The sequence below is a fragment of the Chaetodon trifascialis genome, chromosome 5, assembly GCF_039877785.1.
Source record: "Chaetodon trifascialis isolate fChaTrf1 chromosome 5, fChaTrf1.hap1, whole genome shotgun sequence".
Classification (NCBI taxonomy): Eukaryota; Metazoa; Chordata; class Actinopteri; order Chaetodontiformes; family Chaetodontidae; genus Chaetodon; species Chaetodon trifascialis.
Genome location: NC_092060.1, coordinates 12,799,126 through 12,822,668, shown reverse-complemented (window position 1 = coordinate 12,822,668; position 23,543 = coordinate 12,799,126). Strand labels below are relative to the sequence as shown.

The 23,543-nt window shown below is 43.0% G+C and overlaps 1 protein-coding gene across 2 annotated transcripts; it reads left to right on the top strand.

Moving 5' to 3' along the window:
* The first annotated feature begins 5,081 nt into the window (after positions 1–5,081).
* Positions 5,082–21,865, top strand: LOC139331250 (synaptopodin). Of its 2 annotated transcripts, none has more exons than XM_070962651.1 (4): positions 5,082–5,164; positions 8,908–10,264; positions 14,619–16,699; positions 18,658–21,865. In XM_070962651.1, the coding sequence occupies exons 2-4, from the start codon at positions 10,096–10,098 to the stop codon at positions 19,861–19,863; spliced, it is 3,456 nt and encodes a 1,151-aa protein (XP_070818752.1). In that variant the 5' UTR covers positions 5,082–5,164; positions 8,908–10,095; the 3' UTR covers positions 19,864–21,865. The 2 variants fall into 2 exon arrangements, with proteins under 2 accessions (XP_070818752.1, XP_070818751.1); XM_070962650.1 differs by having other exon boundaries at positions 5,139–5,294.
* Positions 21,866–23,543: the final 1,678 nt, after the last annotated feature.

The window sequence follows — 23,543 nt, the reverse complement described above, 5'->3', positions numbered from 1 at the left end:
AGCCCAGATGGCAGGAGGTATGAAGGTATGGATTTAATTGCTTCCACACATGATGCAAACAGAGGGGGGTACAAGGTACAGTAACTACACAAATACACCTTGAGAGACTTCTGATGGGGATGAATATTATTGGAAGCCACTGTATCTGGAGAGACTGAAATTAACTGTGGCAACGGTATATGAGCAGCACACTGAACACGGATCCATGATCTCTGTTGAAGTTGTTCAAAATCAGGTCAGGTGAAGACAGAAGAGAAACCTGAAAGTTGCTCGATGACGGATTTTTAGTCAGATCTGCAGCAACATGAAACATTGTGCCACTGTGATGACAGCCTGGGGCCTACTGATGTCACCATAAATGACAGCTCCAGGATTGGGTTTCACTTGCTATTCAGAGATCCATTACTGAGTTTGTGTCTTATTCCCAAGTTTTTATTCACTACTAGCAAGTTCGAAACCAACGATTTACTGAAAGTGCTAGGAAGCATCTGGACGACCATCCAATCAAAAACAATTGATTATGTCAATGGGAAGTCATTGGAGCATCCTTATAGCTGGTGCATTATTTCCAAAAATAACAGTTTCAGCCAAATGATCAATCAAACTGCTACTCTTTTGTAAATGCATTGCTTCAAAACATGTGCATAAATGAGATGTGTTTGTTCAGAGTTAGTGGTATTCATGCTGTTAAGTATGAGTGGAAAATCTCCAGTTATGCTCACCTCACAGTCATTTAGCTTGGGTGTGTTATTCTTGGGAAATGCGAATTAAAGTCTTCCTGGTTTACATCATTATCAAACATTTTATCAAGCGTCAGATCATCAATGTCAACCACATTTCACAGTTCCTCTTTCACTCTTCAAATAAGCAGGCTAACGTTGACTTTGTCATAAGCTAGCTATGGAACAGTTTCTGTCTGGCCTGTGTGATGCAGCCCGTTTTAGTTCAGTTATGAGTACATTTCCACTGAAAAAGCACTTTAGAACCAGGCAAAGTTTGAGTTTACGAAGGGCTGGAGCTGGAAATAAGTCACTGGAAGAATGTGTGAATTTCTCCTACTTTCTTTTTCTCCTTCCCTTTCACTTTTTCTCTTTCTTTGACTTTTCCTTCTCTCTCTCTCTCTCTCTCTCTCTCTCTCTCTCTCTCTCTCTCTCTCACACACACACACACACACACACACACACACACACACACACACACACACACACACTGTGGCCTCTGATTTCCTGGCATTTCACTACATTACACATTCACAATGACCGCGGCAGATATTTTGGGCTCATGCACTAATGTAATTTGCAGGAGGGAAGAGGAATAAATATTTTGTCAGGACCTTGCATTGTGTGACGCAGATTAAGTCCTCAGTTTGCATGGCAGTGAACCAGATCAGTGTTTGGCATTTTGTTTTTGTCTCCTGGTAAATTTTGATTACATTCTGCAGAGCGTTGATCCAAACAAAGAGTGAGCCTCTTGTTGGGAGAATAATTCCTGCCTTGTTCCTATCCCATCTGCAGAGAGGCCCAGCTACTAAGCAGAGAGGCATTTAGATGGAAATGGGCTGAACCGTGGCACTGTCGCATCAATTGATCCATAAATTTGTGCATATGCCGATTTGATGGATAAAAGGCTGCTATGAAAAGTGCAGTGTTAATTATTCTGGTGCTTAAACCCGACTGGCTAGAAAAATGCAATGCAATGAGTTACAGTATTGGTGCTCAAGCTCTCACCCACTTCCTGTTATTCTTTCACACTTAACATTGCAATAGAGTGAATAAAGAAAGTGTTGCATGACATTCCATTGAATTAAGTAATGTCCTGTACAGATTACAACCTGGACTGCATGTGAAAGGCCTCTTGTTGTGTCATGCTGCTCACATCAATGCTTGGTGACGCAGACCTTGAATATCAATTCAGTTCCACTGAGTAGATACCCGTTTAGCTTATAAAATGGGACATACATGGTCTATTTGGTGTCACAATTTCCATACATGGAAACGAGGAATCCAAAGGCCTGTTTGGTCTCCCACTAATAAACTAAATCAAACTGACCAAACTACTTCTTTGCAACATCCGGTGTTTGTTTGCTTTGGCTGCCAGAGCCATGTGAACACTGATGAGTGTGATTTTAAACTGAGTAACATCAGAAATTTATTGTATTAAAGCATTGCAAATCAAACCCAGACGCGTTGCCAGTGAAGGAAACAGTGATTGTGTCGAGGGCGAGCCCCTGAGATTCATTTGCAATTATTTCTGATTCCCTCATGTCTGAGCCGCAATGCTGCCAAGAACATATTAGCAAGGAGGTAATGTTGCCATATAGCTGATTAGTTTTTTCTTTTTTTGTTATGTGTAAATAACACTGTTGCCTCTGTGTCTGTTTCAACACTACCCAGACAGACTGAGCAAGCTGATTGTGGTTTGGGCTCAGTCTCAGTCTGTGTATTAGTGCACTGGGACTCCCTCCATATGCTTATGGTGCTGTGAGTCTATGTCTGGCACACACATACAGTTCATAAATGTGCACACACACACACATATGTAGAGGCACACAGAAACAAAAAAAAGGGGTCCACTAGCAGCTCAGATGCCCTGCCCAGTCTGTGGAAGCAATCTAGACCACAAAACTATGTCGTAGTGGGACTTGTGCCATGGAGTATATTTAGTATATATACTGAATTTGGAAACTTTGTGTGAGTTTTAATATATTAGCAAGCGCCACGCAGGCATCCAAGCCTGCATGCACTTAAAATGTGAAATCAGTGTCGTCTATTAGGAAACACTGTGGACTGATATTGTAAACAAATTAGACTATTGGACTGTCAAATGTGGCCCTACAGTAGCGTATGCCATCAAAACACCAGGATACGCCCTGATTCTACCAGGCGTTATTCATCTCTGCTTCAGACCGCAACACCCTCTGAGGTAGTTTATGAGAAATACAGATGTCTGGTAGAGTGAAAATAAACAGAGGCAGCGTTGAAACATGAGTGTGCCTTAAACGAATTAGTCCTACATACGTACCGTGTCCCAGAAGATTGGTAATCAGTCCTCGCAGAATGGAGTTGTACTTTCATGCACACAATGAGACACGAGCTCAACTGAATTGCGCCTCATGATGACTGAGGAACATATACTCATCAAAACATCCACAAGAAGGGTGAATATTCTCTCTCTGCCTCTGTTTATACTAAAGCTGTGCCTTTGAACAGCCCCATGGCTGTATCCCATTACATTCAGAGGGATGAGCTCAGGATTGGTATGGTGAGCAATAGAGCAGAGAGGGGCCTGTCTATGATTCTCAGGTCTTGGCCATACTAAATGCTCTCCAATAACTTCTGTAGATGGATTTGACTCGAGAGGGAATGCAAACCAGATCACTTAGGAAATTCCACAATGCTCTTTTGCAGCAAAAGCCCCTCTTCTGAAGGAATGTGCGCTAACATTTCCCCTCAGCTCCCTGGTCTCCCACACACACAGCTGCCCTTCAGAGAGTCACGCCAGAAGAGCACAGCCGAGCTGGCTGCTGGAGAGGCAGGCAGGGGAAAGAAAGAAAGAAAGAAAGAAAGAAAGAAAGAAAGAAAGAAAGAAAGAAAGAAAGAAAGAAAGAAAGAAAGACATAGTGCCTGATGGCTGCTCTCCCAGCTGAATGGGGTCTTACACATTTAAACATGTCAGGAGAGGCTGGGTCAAAGGAGAGAGCTCACAGGAATGGTGATGAAGAGACCGAGATCAAAGTGGAGAATAGAAATAAGTAGCCCGAGGTGGGACTATAAAGAAAGGAAATACTGCGATAAGGAGAAGGAAAATCGATCTGAGCAGACAGATGTTGAGGAAAGAGGAGAAAATGATAGAGGTACAGGGAGGAAAAGTGGGAGCAGGAGGAAAGGGGTGTTGGAGGAGGAGAAGAGGCAGAGCCCAGACGTTACTTAAAGCAGCCTTGAGGTGATGACTGTCTGAGCAGTTTGGCAGGACCATCCATCAGGTGAGCGAAGGACATGAAAAGAAAAGTTGAGATAAACACGTGACACCCAAATCACCGCCGACCAAATTACAAAGGATGCTGAAAGTATTTCATGCTCTTTGAAAAAGCAGAGCTTTGCCATTTGGTGAACTTTGTGTGACCTGCTCTTTGAAAGAGCGGTGAACCGCAAGCAGAATAAGTGCACCATCAAGTAAAGTTAGTTTATCCTATGACAGAAGGGAGATTAAGATGTTACTCCTAAAGCTTGGCAGCCATTCAAAATCCATGTTTTCCACCATATGACTCAGCCATGCCGTCTCAACTGAAGATCCAACAACCCAGTGCCCACAGCCAGCCCTCATCTCACTGAGGGCCCTCAGGACTTAAAAGATTAGTGACATAAATCCAAATGTTTCTCCGCAGAAGACTGCAGATCTATAAATCAAAGATCTAATGATTTCTAAGCCTCAGATACTGTACAGTAAAGCAGATGTTACTAACATTACATGGGATCTTAAAAATAAATCAGTGTTTGGAGATATGAAGTGATACTGGTGAGGATCTAAGGATGAACATCCCTGACGAGAGCCCAATAACTGTGCACTGTACAACAAATATGAACTGTCCATGTTCTACCGTCCTCAGCAATCCGCACACATGGTGAAAAGCTCTGCAGCGTTTTTAGGTTTAATATTTAGAGTCTAGAGAGGAAACTATTTTCTGTGTTTACATTTTATTATTCAAAAACAGCCAGAGACTGCATCAGCAAATTTTGTGGGTCCAGCAGGAACTTAGTCTACATTTTTTGTGCATAGCTTTCGCTCTTTATTTGGATTTCTCTGCCCGGTGTTCATGGCGGGAAAATGGGTCAAGACAGGAAAAGGGAGCTGGGAGAGAGCAGAGTGGGGCCCATTGGTCCCTCAACATCCCTGTGTTGAATATGAAAATATATTATAGCATAATGTGTTCAGTATGCAAGCTTGAAGGAAACCATATGAAAAGATCCCAGACAAAGAGCCCTCTGTGTTCCAACTGACCCCCCCCCCCACCCCCATCCTTCGTCTGCTTCAATTGAGGGAGAGAGAGAGAGAGGGAGAGAGAGAGGAGAGGTAAAAAGGGGGAGGTGTGTGTGCCGTCGCAGGAACTGAAAAGGGGCAGTACACACACTCGCTGCCTCACACAGCCAGACCCACCGGAGTACAGGTGAGCAGCATGACTAAACCAACACACCAAACAGGAAGGAGAACTGAATCCTGGAATTTTATCTGTTGCTGTGAAACTGTGGTTGCTGCAGACTTTGTCACTTGCAGCCCATTATATTTATCTTTACGGGGTAAGGCACTATCTTTGTTTGGAGAGCAAGAGAGAGAGAGGGAGCAGGGGGAATGCAGGGAACTTGAGTGGAAGAGGAGGGAAACTTTGAAAGTCTTTGTTTGAGTAGATGACAAACATCTGTGGCCGCTGTTTTTCCCTCAGTGCGGGCTGCAGGCGTGCAGAGGGGGGGTGGCTGGCTACATTAGCACTGTAGTGACTGATATCCGAGCCTATTGTCCTGACTGTGTAGAGCCTGCTGTGTAGCCAGGTTATAGACTTGAACTGCACTGTGTAACATTAGAAGGTGTATCCAATTAAAGACCTGACCGGAGTTGTATTGACTTTCATATACTGTATAAGTAATTGCTTCCTGTTAACACAACAGGTGAGGCCCATTAACTGCTTTAGAGGGGGGCAAATGTAGCTTTTGTTCAGCGTATGTTACCATGCGGTAACGAATGACTCTGTTTTGCTGTGACAGAAAGTTTTGTCAAACGTCTTAATGTGTTGAGCTCAACAATGCTAAAAGTCAATACCATTCCACAAACCATTCCTGCACTACTGATATTTTCTGCACACATTTTGCATTTTTAAAAGTGCTCATACTTTCTCCCTTTGATGTCTAACAGTTTTCAGATTATGACTCTGATTGTTTTAGAAGGTTCCTCCCTCTTGGCAGCGGATCATACACACCTACTTCAAGTATTTATCTTTGCCTCTTGAAGTTCTCCACCTGTGACTATGAGAGTAGGATGGGCTGCGCACGAAGCAGACTCCTCATTATGAGGTTTTCCTCTCTGCATGATTAATGATTGCAGTTGCACGATTTCTAAAAGGGAAAGAGAAATAGAGGAAGGAGAGAAGGAGACATCTTTCTTTTATTGGAGTCTGTGCCTTGTAGTGTTTTAGATGTCAGTCATCAGCCTGCACAAGCCGAGGCATGTTGACTATCACAGCCCTCTGGGGAATTATGAGCCAGGAATGCCACTTTTGGAGCACTACCCAAAATTATTTCGTAGTGCTGCGAGAGCTTTTCAATGGTTCTTTGTCTGACTGAGGGAGCAAGAGAGCAAAAGGCCCTGCTAAAGCCTTTTGCATTTACAGCTGCATGATTTTTGCTTGCCAAAATGTGAAGGATCCAGGCAAAAGGCAAGAGATAGCAGGCAGCATGGCAGCTCTGCCCATGAGGCATTCAATCAGAAAGGCTTGCCAGTCAGTGTCGTGACTAGATGCCTCATTATAAGCCTGGTAACTGATACGCTTTTAAGTCTTACAGTGGGTGGAATGCACACTCACCTGACATCTCACATACCTCAACACATGTGCACCCAAAGCAACTGATGATGTACAGATGCCATACTTGAGGCAAAAAGGCATGCAGTGTATGAGTTATTAGGTGACTGACATGCTTTCTACAAGTTATTGATGCAGGTGTCTAATAAATGTACAAGATAACAGCCATGAGGGACAAATGAATGATTATGGTTTGTTTAGCTGCCAAAAACATTTCTTTTGTGCGTCATCACTATGTGAGACATGCTGCGGAGAGCTGTGGGATAGATTTGCTGTCCGCATACGAATCCATCATGTGTTGACAATGTACAGGAACTCTGTGATTACACACTGAAGTGGCCTACGGGCCAGACTGTAAATGATATGCTTGGCTCTAATCATGGAGGTCAATGGGTGGCACAGGAAAACAGTGCGGGGGTGGGAGCTGTGCTGGACAGGTGGGCACCGTAAAACACCTTTTGAACTTCAGTGTAATTGGAGGGTGGAGGGGGTTGAGGAGGAGAGATGACATCAGATCTTAGGTATGGAAAGTAGATAGGATCAGTTGGAATGGGGTTGATATTACAAGTTACTTTGGAAGAAATACAACACTCAGTATATTAACAAGCTGAGACCAATGAAAAGGGAAAGAAAAAAACAGATTGTGGCAGATGAGGAGTTCAAGAGTCCATATGTGTGTGTTTTGTTGAGTTAAGTCTGCATCTCTGCTCATGTCACTCTTGAGTGTCCTACATCTGTTTTTTGTCTGGCAGTTAATAAATATTTGCAGACTGGATCAAAGACAGTAATGACACCATATTTTAATCAATCGGATACGGCTGTGTTGGGACACGCCCTCAACATGTGTTCAGTAAACACGAAATCTTGGAGCAACCAAGATAACTGTGAATAAAGAAAATGTTGCGAGCAGAGGTACTAATCTAAAAAGACAATGTCAGTCTCCAAATGAGATCCAGATTGATGCAAACACATCTGGGGAAATCAAAGAGCTGCTGTCAGAGCGGCTAAACAATACCGGCCTTCATCTCTTCTCACTTGACACGATCACGCCAGTAAGCTAAATTGTGGAGGATTTGTGTTGCTTTTCTGCAGGCAGGCGGGGCAGTGTTTTGTTTGGGTTGATTGTGCTCAGGGGCCAATCAGCACTCCTCCTACAGACCGTCATGACTCAGCTGTCATGTCGGAGAGCGTCTCCATAAAACCCAGTCTTCAAGGGATGCAAACAAGTTTACGGTGCTTCCACACCTTCAGGAAAGATGAATATGACCGTGGTTGCCGAGGAATCACTGAAAAAGGCATTTCCAAAATAAGGGCCATGTAGTTGCCTGCCCAGCCCTCCCACTCCTGAGTGTTACAGTGGTGACCACCAAGCAAAAACAAATGCAACCGTGATCGGCTTCAAGGAGAGGCAAGTCTGATCAAGGACAAGGACATGAAAACACTGGTTTATTATTACAAACTTTGCCAGTGGGTATTATTAGCTTTGAAGGGGGAACATGACACTGCTGATCTAATGAAATGCTTTATCGGATATGAAGGAGGGGTGCGATAGATGTCACTGTAGGACATTCAAATCTTTGTTTGTGTCTTTACTTCATGCTGCATGGAAGTCTTAAATCCACATTCACTTTTTCAGTGTTCTGCATCATAGCACAGACCCTGAGGCAGAGATAAAGCTAATTTTTTGGCAGGTTTTAAATAGGGATTTCCCACCTTAAAGCCTTAATGAAATGTGACCTTCCCTTCGTCTTTTGAGACAACAGTTTATCACGTTCAGACTTATAAAGGCGTCTCCTTGTTTCCTTTTCCACCCTTTTATCCTGACCGAGTTCAAAGGGTGAAGCCAGATCTTCATCTTTGGAGATTGAGAATTGGACTTTCATTGTCTCAAAAATGAAGGTTGAGATTTATTTTTTTTGGAAGTAAACCAATGTTAATTAAAAGTATTGGAGGAGCCAAGCAGACTATATTAAAATGTTCCTCAAGCCACTTTCTAAAAAACCCATTCCAATTTGTAAAATCTGCAGACTCCCTGTCTGCACAGAGGTCAGGTCTTTTGGACTGCTTTCTTGAAAACCATCACGCGTAGTACTTTAAATCCTGCACATAGCAGTGGGTTGAAACTCGTGCCATTACACAAAGGGCGATGATGGAAAATTGAGTAGGATTCTTGTACCAGCTGTTTGCCAAAGCTGTGGTTTGCCAAAGTTGTGGGTAGATGTAACATCCAGCTTTTGTCTTTGCAAATATCACATTTAAATAACATATTTGAGTAAAAGTTTGAACGATATGGTTTTTGCATAACTTATTTCTAACCTGCATATTTCTCTTTTTTGCAGGTGGTTCTGGACAGAAAATGGACACAAAGAGGAAGTAGATACAGCACAGTGACCTTTCATCCCCCAAGCAATCCTTATCTACAGCTTAAGCTTGGTCCACCAAACTAAAACAGTTACAGACTGGCTGAACAATCAGAACACAAACATCAAATGTTTTCTGCAAGGAGCAAAACAAACAAGCTGAAAATCTGGATGCTAGAGGTTCTGACTGCAGAATTACTGCATTCATGACCAATTTTTGATGCGTTTAAGTATTAATCAAAACTACCACCAGAAGAAATAAGACCTTTCTTTTTCAGTTATGGCTTTGTGAATAAACAAAATAAAGAAACTTCAGAGGGTATATCTGGCTTTAATGTATGAGAAATAAGACAGGACACCAGAATAAAGCAACTTTAACTGAATACATTGGAGCTCTGAATACAAACCAGCTTCTGGAATGACCTTTCCAGAGTGAAATGTTATTCCTCACATGCACCTAACAGCAGGAAGCTGCCATATACACAGTTCCCTTTCACGTCACTGTAGAGTTATGATCTCCAAGATAAAGGGCAGATCCTTTTCTCCCAAAGAAAAATAATCTGCGAGCTGGAGATTGGGATGCAGACGAAAAGCATGTTTTGGTGACCAAAATAGCAGAGGAGGAAGACCAACGTCTGGGAAAGAAAAAAAAGGAGTATTAGAGACATGCAAATAGAGACGACTGGACTGTTTCTCATCCCTCGTTGCCAGATTTTTAAGAGAGCACAACAAACTTGTGCAATTTTCGTGGCATTTGTCCACGGGAACGTATCCAAGGCACATTGGAACTGACCCTCCTGGGAGGTCCTGATAGATAGAGAATAATACTTCATGAAGACCAAAGTAAGAATGCACTTCTTCTGTCAAATTTCCTCTGACTAAAGGACAACATTTGGAAGGATTATTGCTGGAAGGGGAGCCATGACCGGAAGCAGCAACCTGGAAAGCTGAGCTACTCCTTTCCTTTTCCCTTTTTGTGTGTTTTCTTGTATTTCTAAAAGTATTCACCGCCTGCCAGTAAGGACTAAACTTTCCATCTTCCAACTGGACCGACAGTTTCATCTTATCAGGAGAGAAGATTGAGCTGACTGGAACGAAGCACTCACGTATCCCCCTGCCGAGGGCTTTTGTTTCTGCTGCAGCAGAGGCACTTACCCGTGGGTAGCGATGGAGATGGAGAAGGGACATATGTCTATCAGGAGAGGGGTGAGCTGGAGTCCAGGAGGATTGAGAAAACCTCTCCAGGCAACGCAGAACATGCACACTCCTGGGACAGAGTGCCATGCATCATGGGAGAAGGCAGGATTCAACAAAGAACAGATGAGTCCGAAAACAAGTAAGTGTTTGTTTATCTGGTGTTTTCTGCCCTTTTTTGGAAGCCAAAGCTGCAGCAAGAAAGTGTACAATTATACTTCATAACACAGACATGTAGCCGTACATTTCCAGTGGTTTGTTTGCATTGCTGCCTTAATGCTACAGGATGGCTTGAACTGCAGTATATTATCATATCAGAAAACCTATAACTGAGAGGAGTCGACAGCAAATAGAGAAAACAGGCAGCCCTGCCTCTTCAGCGCAACTTGACACAGTGAGGTTCTCCATGAAACATCTGTTTCCATGCCATAAAAATACAGGCTGCCCCAGCTGCAATGGAAATGCAATCATGGATCACTGCTAACGGCAGCCTTAAAATACGACACAACCACTAACAATAATTACTAATGGCTAAAGCTGTTTGGAAACTTTAGACCTTTCTTTACACTTTAACAGCCGTCAACATATGAAAAAGATGAGTTCACACTCTGTCCCAGCAAAACATTAGGTTGCTAAATGGCAATATGGAAAAACACTGAAAAAATATTCAACTGGAAAGATAATTACCTCTGGCTGGTGACAAGCCTGTGAGATGCAGTATTCAAAGAGAGTGAAAAGACATTGTGCTGCGAGGAAGCATAACAGAGAGGTCATGGCCATCAGATAACTGTCCCAGATATAAATCTATAGCCTCTGTAGCTCAAACACTGCTCCCATCACCCATTACTCACTGATTGGTTTCCTCAAACGGAGCAAAGATCACCAAAAACAGCACAAAAGCACTGTTAATAGCTGACTACACCTCTGCAGACCTTTCATAATACACAAACATAACAATATGAACAGCAGGGCTTGGTTTCCACCTCTGAGCTGGTCTTTTATTTCCCCCATGGGATCCACTGAGAGTTTAGGTCACATTGAGCCCGGTACGATCCCAGGACCTCTGTTAATCCTTGTCTTTCCATACCGCTTCACACATCACCCACGAGGCCGGTGCTGTCATCCCGCTCACCCCACAGCCATCGCCCGGAGAAAGATAACATCCGACAGGGTAATCTGACCTTTGATACACAAATGCAGCGTAGGCCCCCCTGACTTAAATCCTCCCGCTGTGGGGGAGTTTGCTGTCTGCTCTCACCCACGCAGGGATGAGGGGATGAGGTAGAGAAAGTTAGAGCTAGGAAGAGGAGGGGGCAATGGGATGTGGAGGCTCTTGCATCATTGCTGAGGGCTGAGTTTTGTCTCTGCCGCAGGACAGGAAATTCCTTTCCTGCCCTTGCAGGTTGGGGTTTAGGGCCCAAAGGGTTCAGAGAGGGCAGACACTTGGTTGGGGAGCGAGCACAATAAACGCTCACACTTACAGTGATATCCAGACAGACGTGGAGGGCAGCTGAGGTCAGGTGCTGGATCTCTGGAGTCTTAGTGGTCTCAACCACGCACACATAATCTGGACTATCTCTTGTCTCCCTTTCCACTTCAAAGACTGCAACAAGGTTCAGACACTTCCCTACCATCACAGGACATTAGACAGAGATAAGCCGCTCGATACTTGCCATTGATTGGACACCTCTCTAGAACTGTCAAAACAAAGTGCTGCCCGTGCAACTGCTCAAACATCAATACTTTCACAAGAGAAGCCCTGAGCTCTCCTCTCAGACGCATGACTCCGCTTTTATAATTAGTGGAAACCCTGAGGAGCAGATTTGAAAAAGTGAAACCGGGCTGGAGGCTTTGCTGTCTGTCATTCAGCCTCTAGCTCCAGACCCCCTCCCACCTTCCCTCCCTGTCTGCCGGTCTGCGCGCTGGACTGCGGAGAGGAAGAAATCCGATCCCCTGTCTCGCTACAGAAAGGGGGTGTGAAGCTGAAAGACGCAGTTAAATTGAAAACTCTTGTGGAAGTGCTACAAAACGGCGGAGCTCTGGTTTTGACGTGACAAAGGTAAGGGATCCAGCGAGACAGAAGAAACTTTGAGTTAACTCGTGAATCATGAGGATATTTTACTGCCGTGAATGAAAACTGAGGAAGAACTTGAGCTTGAATGTTTTGTGAAGAAATACGACTTGTTAGTGGCAGTGTGATGTTTTTGTAACTGACGACATGGACTACCGTCCAGAAACTGTCAATTATATCCTCAGAAAGTCCTTTGAGCCTTGTTATCAGTTCTTTATGAGATCTGTAACTTTCTTTGAGTCGTATTTATTTCCGTGTATTGGTTGTTGATTAACCTGTTTATTATGGGAATGCCATGTCCAAGTGGTAGGAGTCATTTAATCAGATAATAACTAAACTTATCTGCACTTTGCTATCAAATCCACCAGAGAGAAATGGGAAAAATCTAAAAGAGGTGTTCACATTTCAGTGAGGATCACTTGTTTCCACAGAGATGCTCACTCTTTTGGTCAGGATATTAATCACTGCTGGGATTTGCACCTGCGTGTTACTTGATAAGCTGCTCCCACTTGTTTACACTGAGGACACTTCACTTCAAGCCTCACTGCTCTGGCTCTGGTAGACTCAGCTCGCTTCTATTCTAAAAATTAAATAGCTAATGAAAATGTCATTGGGACCTGTGTTGGTATTCCCACTGATATTGACAACCTCGATAAAAGCCACTGAATATACAGTAAGTACCTGTGTGATAGGTTGGCTCATTTCTCTGCAGCAGTCTATAAAGGAAGGTGATTTATGCTCGTGCCAATAGTGCTGAGAGGATTGCTTGTTTAAAGTGGTGTGTGACAATGCCTTTATCCTTGTTATTTTGTTGTCACAAATATGTAAGGTGGGGTAATATCCACTTCTTATAGTGTCATGTCTCGTCTTTTCTCTGTCAGTGTCAGGTTGATTTATTTCCCATAGTTTATGCCGACGTTGATGTATTTCCTTGCAGACACAACCACCGCCACCATCACAGGATATAATTTTGTGCATGTAAATGCGCTACCATCCTTTAGAATCCAAATGGGGCCTGTTGTCCACTTTTATATATTAGAATAATAAGATACAAATTAGATAATAAACGTATGCTCTTGAACTTTAAATGGGTTTATGTTAAGAGAACTCAAGGGTACCCTACAAAGAGTTAATTCAATTACTGTGAGGGTAGACTTTAAGTCTGTAAAATCAATGGCAGATGGATATTATTCCTTTTACTGGGGGAATGATCATGTTAGCTTTATAGTCTGTGCCAGGAAAAACTGCATGCAGAATGAGCCGTACAGGAAAGCTTTAGAAGTGATTGATTTATGCATAATTATTATGATTGGCACATGATTACATCAAATAATGTAGCTGCCTGTATCCATCACCTTATTAAACGAAGAAAGAGTCAGAGCTGCGCCAGCTGTCTGAGAAACGTCCTGGAGGGATGTTAAATATCTTCTGCCAGTCAGAGTTACATGAAATAGATGAATAATCTACCAGATGTGTCACCACAACCAGTTATTCTGCTCTAAAATGTCAATCGTAGAATCCATGACTGAAAAAAGAAAAGATGCAGCTTTGATTTTCCTCTCATGAACTTTGAATCATGATGTAGTCACTATATTTAAGATGGGAACACTTGATTAGACTGCAGTCGAAAGATGCCATTTTTGTAAGCCATAGATTGTAAAAATGGTCTATTAAGGGTTCAGGCTGCAGTATTGCACAAATTAAGTACAGAGAGAAACCAAAGGCATGTTGGAAGCTCAGGCAGGGAGTTTTCTCAGCGGTGGAGGAATGCTCAGGGAGGGACGACTGCAGATGGCAGAGGAAATAGCTCCACTGCCTGGAATGGAGCTCTTAAGCTCAGAAAACACGCTGTAATTTTAACATAGACATGTCTTATCTCATGATTTAAAGGTCATCAACGAAACTGCAACAGGCCTGATCGGCAGCCATGTCTTTCCTCTCTGTAGACGACATTGACCTAGACCTTTTTATTACCTTTAGTCACCAGCTTTTATGTCTTTCTTATTAAAATGTTTATTTGAAATGTTTCTCCGCCTATGTCTGTTAGTTCTTTGTCTGCAGCTCCGACATGCTGAGTCAAGTGTCCACAAAGCCATATTTTTCTCGCTAGATTGGTTGAAATAAAAAGCAGTGCAAAGAACAATGAAAAGCATATGGTGCAGAAACAATTATGTGGGTTTTAAAGAGAATATTGTTAAAAATTTGTCCTTGCTGGTTCCCTTTATTTGTACATGAAAGCAGTGTGGTGAGCTTTAATTAGATGTTGAGGGAGTTGTCTTTGTTTGAACAGTAGATGTAGCGCATTGCGAAGTTTCCCAAAATTTGGGTCCCTTTTATCATTAATCAAACATCTGAAAAAAGCCAAAGTCCTGTTCCTTTTATTAATCAGGCTATCCATTTTCTCTCCCTGTGTCTTTCATTCCAGATCTCACCCGAAGTGCCAGTTTATCAGAGAAGGAGCTAAAGGAGGCTCGTGTCAGGAGTCAGATCATTGCCGCTCAGCTCACCATCCCCTCTAACTCCAGCTCCAGAGGCGTGCAGCTCTTCAACCGGCGCAAACAGAGGGTCAACGCCTTCACACTTGCAAGCTGTGGAGAGGGGTCAGAGGAGGACAGAGCTGGGAATGTGAAAACCGACCCCTCATTTAACAAACTAACATGGGCAGAGAGGAGCAGTGAGGAAAAGGATAGAGACCTGAACTTTAAAAATAGCACTACCAAGCCACTCTTGTCACAACCTGGGAGGGTGCATTCAGTAGGCGATATCACGGAGGACCCAGGTAAGGATTTTCACAAGGACGAGGACATGGAGGACTGTGTAATCCAAGAGAGACATTTCCTCCCTGTCAAGGAAGAGCAGGAGGAAGAGGAAGAATCAAGAGATAAAATCCACGAGGAGCTTGAGGACAAAGTCAAGGATGAGATTCCCCCTGGACATAATGATACTGATCCAGTTCTGATTGCACATGCTCAAGGGGACGCAGAGGTAAATGGGGGTCACACAGTGCCAGATCCCCCTGGAAAGCTTCTGAATGGCTGCCACAGTACCTCTGGACCTGAGAGGGTGTCTGTGCCCACAGCCAAGCAGACAAACACCATCATTAATCGAACTGCCAGGCCTTTTTTCTCACCGTTGACAGTGCAGTCTCCAGAGGCAGCCAGCCCTATCATGGACATTCCCCCTCCTCCTTCGTACGCCACTCCTCCTCTCCCTGCTTTCACTGCTCCACAACCTGTGGCTTTCTCACCCCCGCCTCCGCCTCCATCATATCCCACACCTCCTCTACCAGCTTTTACAAACCAACCCCCTCAGGCCTACTACTCCAGTCCACCTCCGATGTCTCCTGTCACGTCCCCTACCTCTCCTCCACCATCCCAGTTCCCTGTTTCCTCAGTATCCCAATACCCACTCATGCCCCATTATGGCCCTCCCACAGCCCCCAAACCATCCACTTTCATTCCTCAGCCTGCTGGAGAGAGGAAGCAGATGACACAGATCAAAACAGGAATACTTGAGGAGGGTGCAGCTAGAAGGGCAAATAAGAAGTCAATGTTCACGTTCAAAGAGAAGCCAGTGGTAGCGCCGAACCCTGAGCTGCTCTCTCTGGTGCAGGGGGTGGATGAGAGGAAGAAACATGGACATAGATCTGTGCCTGAGCCAGCATCCGAGGAAGAGTTGCTGGTGCTGGGTGCAGAGGCCTCCAACTTCCTTGCCAAGGAAGAGGACAGGGATGAGGATACAAGAGCTCCAGAGTGGGCTTCCTGCCTCAAGAGCTCAAGGACCCGACCGAGGGCAGAGCACAGGCCAGAGCAGACCCTCACCAATGTATCAGGAAAGGGGGCTGAGCTGTTTGCCAAGCGTCAGTCAAGGATGGAGAAATATGTTGTTGAGAAACAAAATGCAGGGCAAATTAGGTCTCCTTCTCCCACAATGTCTCTGCCTCCATCTTGGGTGTACCCATCAAATATGCCTGGCAGGGTCAAGGCCATTGCTAAAAGCTCTGACATGAGTGCTCAGCTTTCACAAAACCTAAAGGCCCAACAAGCAGTCAAGCAAAAACCAAAGCAAAAAGCTCCAGCACCAGAGCCAGTTCCTGAGCCGCCTCCATTAGAAAATGGTTGCTCCAAGATAGAGATGGACCTGTCCAGGCATCGGCCTTACCAACTTAACTCATCCCTCTTCATCCTTAACCCTGCCAAAGACCCACTTAGTACTCTACCTAGAGGAGCACCACAGTCCAAGAACCCGATGTCTACCCAGCCTTTCTCTAGACAGACTTCCTTACCTAATAACCCTCCCTCTCACTTCAGTACCCAGCGCATGTCTCCACAACTGCCACTCAGCCCCACAAGAGGAGCAGAATATCCATCAAATCCAGCGTCTTGGCAGCCTAGAATCAGTTCTCCTATGTCTGCCTTTTCTCCAGAGCGAGTGTCCTCTCCTCGGTCAGGGGTCCAGACACCGAGGCCAACGTTTTCTGCCAAGAAGGCAGGGATTACAGCACAGGTGTGGAGACCCTCTCTGTACCATTTTTAGAAAATCTTTTTACATCGGGGGGTCTTTCATAGAGACACAAAACTGGCAAAACTGATTTTAGTAGGGCTAATATTTACACTTTACTGCACTTCTTCTGTTTACCTTGTGCCTTTTTCTAATACTTTCTCTTGCTTTGTAGGTATATAAGAGAGTGGAAACTTTTTATGAGTGAAATGCTTTAATCTTCACAAGAAAACAATTGAAGAAACACTATAATAACTGCAGTAACAGCAAGGCCTTGTCTTTCTCTAAGTGAATACATCTTAATTGTTCAGTGAATATATAATTGTATTTTTTTGCATGGTAATAAACACTCAAATAGCTGTAATTAGCATCAATTAAAATAAAAATATGGCTCAGCGTAATCAGATAAGTTCCATACCAAAAGTCGTGAAGCACGTCAGCACTAAAAAACTTCAATTTTCAGGGCGTTTTAAAATATGATGAGAAACAGCCTCACTCTTTTTCCACTTTGTCTCCCAATTCTGTGGGCACCGGGGTGTTGCTGCTTCACAGAGCACTTTAACAGATGGTCTGGCATCTGCTTTATGATCTATGATTTGCAATTTAATGCCACTCACTGACGAGAGCAAGAGAACTCCTTTTATGTCTTTATGTCTTCAGGGTAATTTACTCTGCTTTCTAGCATTTTCTACCTAAATATACGGCATGTTCTTAGATTCTTTGATGTTTCAAATCTGCAGGCTGCATACTAATTTGGATCATGGACCTACATATATATTGTTTTTATGGCTTAAAGCAGTAATCCAGAAGACTTTTTTCACAGAACATCATCAATCACTGTTGTTTTAGACTGCAGGGTTTGTGCATGCTTTATGTCATAAACCTTGATTCACTGCTGTCTTCTGCTGTTATCCTGTCTGTTGTGATTGTGGTTTTTTCTGTTAAAGTGAAGCTTTCCTTCTCTAATTAAACCTTTATGCTAACACTCTGCTGTGACCTCTTTTTCCTTTTTCTCATTTCCTGGCTCTTTTCAACCATTAATTTCACTGCTAAGTGTTTGTTATTTCACTTTCCTGCCTATCTTGCAAAGGCATGCCTCTGTTAAGTACACAGATAATTTGCCACAGGAGACAGATCTATTTTGGAACATAGTATGAAAGTCCAGATGTAATTATAATAGCTTTCCATTGCAAGATATTTTATACTTTAGACATAAGACACTTTGAGTTATGTGTGTTCGTGCTAAGACCTGTCCCTTGGTTGTTGGTCTTGACAGGTTCAGACATTCAGACAAATGGAATGACCCTTGACCTGGGACTTGTGTCTTTCACAGATGCCCTGAACTTTGGAAACGTGACCAGTAACATTAACCTTAAAAGACCAGAACTTCTCAGGATACTGGTCCTAGCAGTTCAATCAACAGTATAACACTAAAGACACTCTTCATATTATTATCATGAGTGGAAATTAATTAGTATGTGCATAAGATGGTATGTTACTCTTGCTGTAGTTGAGTAACTTCATATCCCTGTAAAGGTTAACTACCTCAGGAAGGCCAGATGACAGTAACCTGAGAGAGACACTAAAGACCGGGCCTATGTGTGCTTGTGGCCAGGCTTATTGAGGAAACACACAGAGAAGGGAATACACACAGATGACCTGAATAAATGCTACTTTGGGACAGACTGAACACATGAATGCTATTTTATCAAAACAAATTCAGTCAACATAATTGGATTTTGTTTAACTGAACAGGGTTTTGGTCAAGTTTCACAGTAAAATATTGGCCTTCTGTGTCATGGTCAAATCAAACTTATAATTTAAATAATAAAGACATTAATTCATTCCAAAGTTGCACAAGCATTTACAAGACGTTACTTTTCAAGTTTGTTTTTTTTGTGTGTGTATGTTTCCAAGAGTAAAAAAACTAAAACTAAAAAATATTATTTGTCATGGTCCAACAGACACCTAAGGACTCCTCCCCAGTTGAAACCTCCAGTGAGACGCCCCCACCAAACAGGACACCAAGCCTCATCAGACGTTTCAGCAGCCCAGAGGGCCCCACCACTGGGACTTGGACTCCTGGCCTCCAAACTAATCGCCCGTCCACCACCGTCTCTAGCCGCTCAGTTACTTCTCCTGTGTCCTCTCCCAGGGGAACAAGATGCCAATCCCCTGTGGCTAGTCAGAATATCCAGTTTTCCTCCACTCCTTTCTCCAAAACAACATCCAGACCCTCTCAAACATCTACAGCCACCTCTCCACGCTCTCCTTGGGGTTCAAGATGTCAGTCCCCAATGATAAGCCAGAATACCCAGTCTTCCAGCATTGCCTCCATTCCTGGTTTCAGACCTCCCCAAACTTCTACGACTACTTCTCCTCTTTCCCCTCCTTGGGGCTCAAGATGCCAGTCTCCATTAGTAAACCAGCATACCCAGTCTTCCACTGTCACCTCTGTCTACACATCCAGACCTTCCCAAACCTCCACAGCCACATCCCCACGCTCTCCTTCTTGGGGATCAAGATGCCAGTCTCCAATGGTAAGCCAGCATTCTTCCACTGTCATCACTACACCCAGACCAACCCAAACATCTACAGTCACATCTCCAGTCTCCCCTCCTTGGGGTTCACGTTCCCAGTCTCCTGCACTCTCTCCGACCAGTTTATCCTTTTCCACCACAAAGCCTCTGTACACATCCTCTGCCACCTCTCCTGTTCCCCTACCCAAAGACAGTTGCTGCATGTCCCCCGTCGTTAATAACGTAGACTCTAAAGCCAACCATCGCCTACTGGCCAAGAACATCATCAACGCAGCCAAACGTAAAAACAGTCCCTCCCCTGGAGCATTGAGTGGTCACAACCTCCCCATCTCACCTCTGGGGAATTCCCACCATGGCTACGACTGCCACAAACCACCCATCAGCCCTTTCCAGTCGCGGGCATTGGGGACACAGTCTCCTACCTTCACCAGCCCTCCTCCCACTCCAACACAGAGGATCTGCTCCCCTGTGAGGCTCTACAACACTCGCTCCCTCACCGACTCTGATGCCTCTGTTGAGTCTGAAGACTCAGGCCTCCGATCGCCTGGCCTGCACTCCTACAACACTTGTCCCCGCGGCTGGGGCGGTAGCCTGAGAGTAAAAAGAAGCACCATCTCCACTGACCTGTAAGGGTGTTACTGGATGGCAATCAGAGCATTACTTCAGTTTTTACAGACTTTTGTGGCATTGGATCAACCAGTAAAAGAGTGTCTGATGGCATTTCATCAGATCAATATTAGATAAGTTACCTTTCTGTAACTTTGAATACCGATCCTGTTGTATCATGGTAGTATTAGTATTTTATATGACTCACATGCATAGTATGAACTGACAACAAGCTTTTTAAGATAACACAGTTGCTGTGGCATGTACGCTTCTTACATACCAAAAGTGCAAAAAACTCAAAATAACCAAAGATATTTGACTTCACTTCAATGTTATGTTATACTTTTTACACCCTCACACCAAACATACTACCTTTGCAGCCACTTCTCGAGTTTAAGTAGCATTTAAGTGAAAAAGTATCAGGTTCGTTATTAATGAATTGTTATTATGTTTTCTGGTCTGATGCAAGTCAAAATGGGAAGAGACTTAAACAACTTAAGGCATAGAAGGGATACATGGAATGAGTAACGTGTAAATATATAGCTCATTGGACTGTACAGTACTGTGGGTAAGGAATTCTCACTGTACTGTATTAGTAAAGCCTCAAATTTAACTATGCAGTGAAAAATGATTTAGATAATACTGGGTAAAGTGAGTTTCCCTCATTTTTCCATGACAAAAACACAGTGGTAGTTGGGATACATGCTATTCACAGTATCATACATGGTCAAAGTATTCACCACAGTTTATTGTGCATTTTAATCAAAGGAGAATAAATCATATGCGTAATTATCGCGGTGCAATAATCACAGTGTATATATGTTGCTTTATGTACTGCATTTGCTAAAATGAATGTAACCTTTACAGACAGATTGACGGAGAAGAGCAAAAAAGGGAGTGTTGAGTGTGAAGAGTTATGTGGAGGTTTGCTGGGGCATTGATGCACCTGTTCAATCACTGTCCATGTTTCAGGAAAAAAAAGTTTCAAAGATTTCAAAACATTTAATGATTGATGATGAACAATTTGATGGACAAATATTAGCAGCGCAAATTTAATGGCACATTGATTGTACTGTTCATGTTCAAATTGATATATGTACGTGTTGTCGTCTTTACTGACCACAAACAGTCTTTCTGTTTATATCAGTAATGTCTTTCATGAGGAACAGACTAACATATTTTGTACCTGTACTTGTTGTACAAAGTGCCTGTTTGGATGAGGTTTAGAAGAAAATGCGAAGCAGAGAAGGTACAACGAAACGTTGTCCAACTTTCATGGGGGAAAAAAAGGTGAGATGAATGTTGTATATTGTGAAAGTGTCTGTGAGAAAAGGATCAGAGGAATGGATTGTATTTTAAATACATACATAACTCTAATGTAGATTCTCTTCTTAAGAGAACTTCTTCTTAAGTTCCTTCTTAAGTTCCTTTTTGTACTTGATTTGCACTTCCGTTCATTCCATTTCAACAGCTGAGTTGGCCTTGTTTGAAACTTGATTTGCCCTACTGTAAAAATGAGTAAAAACATTCCTGCACAGTTTAACGCATTGACATGATGGCTGCATTTAGCTGTAAATCTAACTGCTGCCTTCAAACACAACTGGCTTCCTGGTTCAAGTGTTGGGTCCCTGAAAGCAATTTTACACCTTTCCCATCTTTCCCAGTCCTGTACCAGCACAAACAACAGATTGTTCCTTCACTACCTGACATGCAGGCCAAAAGCATCAGCACATTTCTAAATATTAATTTCTGTGTGTCTTTTGAGTGACAGGGACACCTGCTACATGGTGCCCTGGCCCCTTCAGCAGGATTAAGCCTATCACTGTCATGGATTGGTTTCAACCTGGGTCACCTCTGGACAAACTAAACACTGCTGACATCCTCAAATGCAGAACGCAGTCTTTGCAATTCTGGGCTTGCGGGGTTCTGTCATTGTGAGATTGCATTTTTTTCAATATAGCTTTCCTCTCATTTCATAACTGTATGATGTCTGAAAATGAATGCAAAATAAAAAGTGATGACACAGCAATTTATATAATGTATAGTCTGTCATTTGTTTTATTATTATACTTCATAACAGCCTGAACTGAGAATGTGGTGTAAAAGAAAGTAATGTAAGCTGGAGTAGTCATCAATTACTTAATTTATACACACAACCTTTCAAAACAAAGTTACCAGAGTGCTTTATAATAAAAATACATATTAAAAATTGAATGAAAAGATCAAATCCAAAAGATAAAAGTGAGTTTTAAGAAGAGATTTAAAGGTATAGCTGGATGGCAAAAATCACCTTTAGTGACAGGTTGAGATTTTGGAACCATTTGGGGCCTCCTGCCTGAGGATCATAAGCAGCAATCAGGCTTATAGGGAGTTAGCGGATCACAGATAGAGGCAGTAGTCAGACCATTTAAGGCTTTAAAAAGGAGCAGTGAACTCTTAAAATCAATTCTAAAACCGACAGGTAACCAGTGAAGGGCAGCAAGGATTGTGTGATGTGGTCGCGTCATTTAGAACGTGTTAAAAGCCTGACAGGGTGGTTTTTTCATATGTGGAAGTCTTTGGATGTTTCCTCCACTGAGACCAGAATAAAGTGCAATGCAATAGTCAAGTCTGGAGGAGATAAAAGCATGGATAACCTTTTCTAAATCTGCAGAGGAAGGGAATGACCCGATCTTGGTTAAATGTCTCAGTTGGGCAAAGTGGGACTGCACTACTTTAGATACCTGAGTATCAAAAGTACACTGGGGTTCCTTTTTAACACGATAAGATAAGGAACTCAGACCAGAGATTAACAGGTGCTTGTTAATACTGCTAGTCCTGGGGCCAGAAAGTATAATTATAACCTTTTCTGACTGAGTGATTCAACTGTAGCACATTTTTGGACATCCACCTCTTAATTTCAGCGATGTGAGACATAATATAGGAAATAGCAGGGGTACCAGGCTTTTTAGGGGCATACAGTTGCCCATCATTCACATAGCAATGAATATCAATAGTATGTCACCATATGATTTGCCCCAGGGGTAGCATAAGACCCAGAATAGACCCCTGGGAGACTCCACAAAAGAGAAGAACACAAGAGGAGGAGGCATCTCTAAGCCGAATAGAGACAGATAAGAGGTGAACCAATCCAGGGCACATGACTGATGCTAACATAGTTTTTCAGACAGCTGAAGTTCATTCAAAGGCTGAGCTGCAATCATGGAGAATTAAAACAGAGTACAGTCTCAGTGCTGCATGGTGTGCCAAAACCAGATCGACATTTTTCCAAAAATTTGAGTGTTGTTCATTAAAGAAATTAACTGTGTGGAGAACAATCCTGCACAGTGCCACCTAAACAAGAATTCATACTGTATTTCATACCATATTTCTATTGGTCCTAATATAACCCTTTGAGGCAATTCAACAGCATCTCCATTAAAAATGTAGTGGTAATTAGTATATTGTGATGATTGGAATCGAATGGTATGAATTGCCAATTTTAAGTCACATTAACGAAAAGCTAAAACAGCTCAGATTTGTGTAATTAAAACATACTAATTCATTAGTATTAATACATTATGTAGATGCAGCCCCTGCAAATGTATCTCTGCCCCTACCCCTGTTTCTAATGCTGCTTACATTTGATATGCTCGCAACTTGTTTATCACCCAAAGTAGTGACATATGTGCATGAACAGCCACCACATTTGGTCTCGCATTATG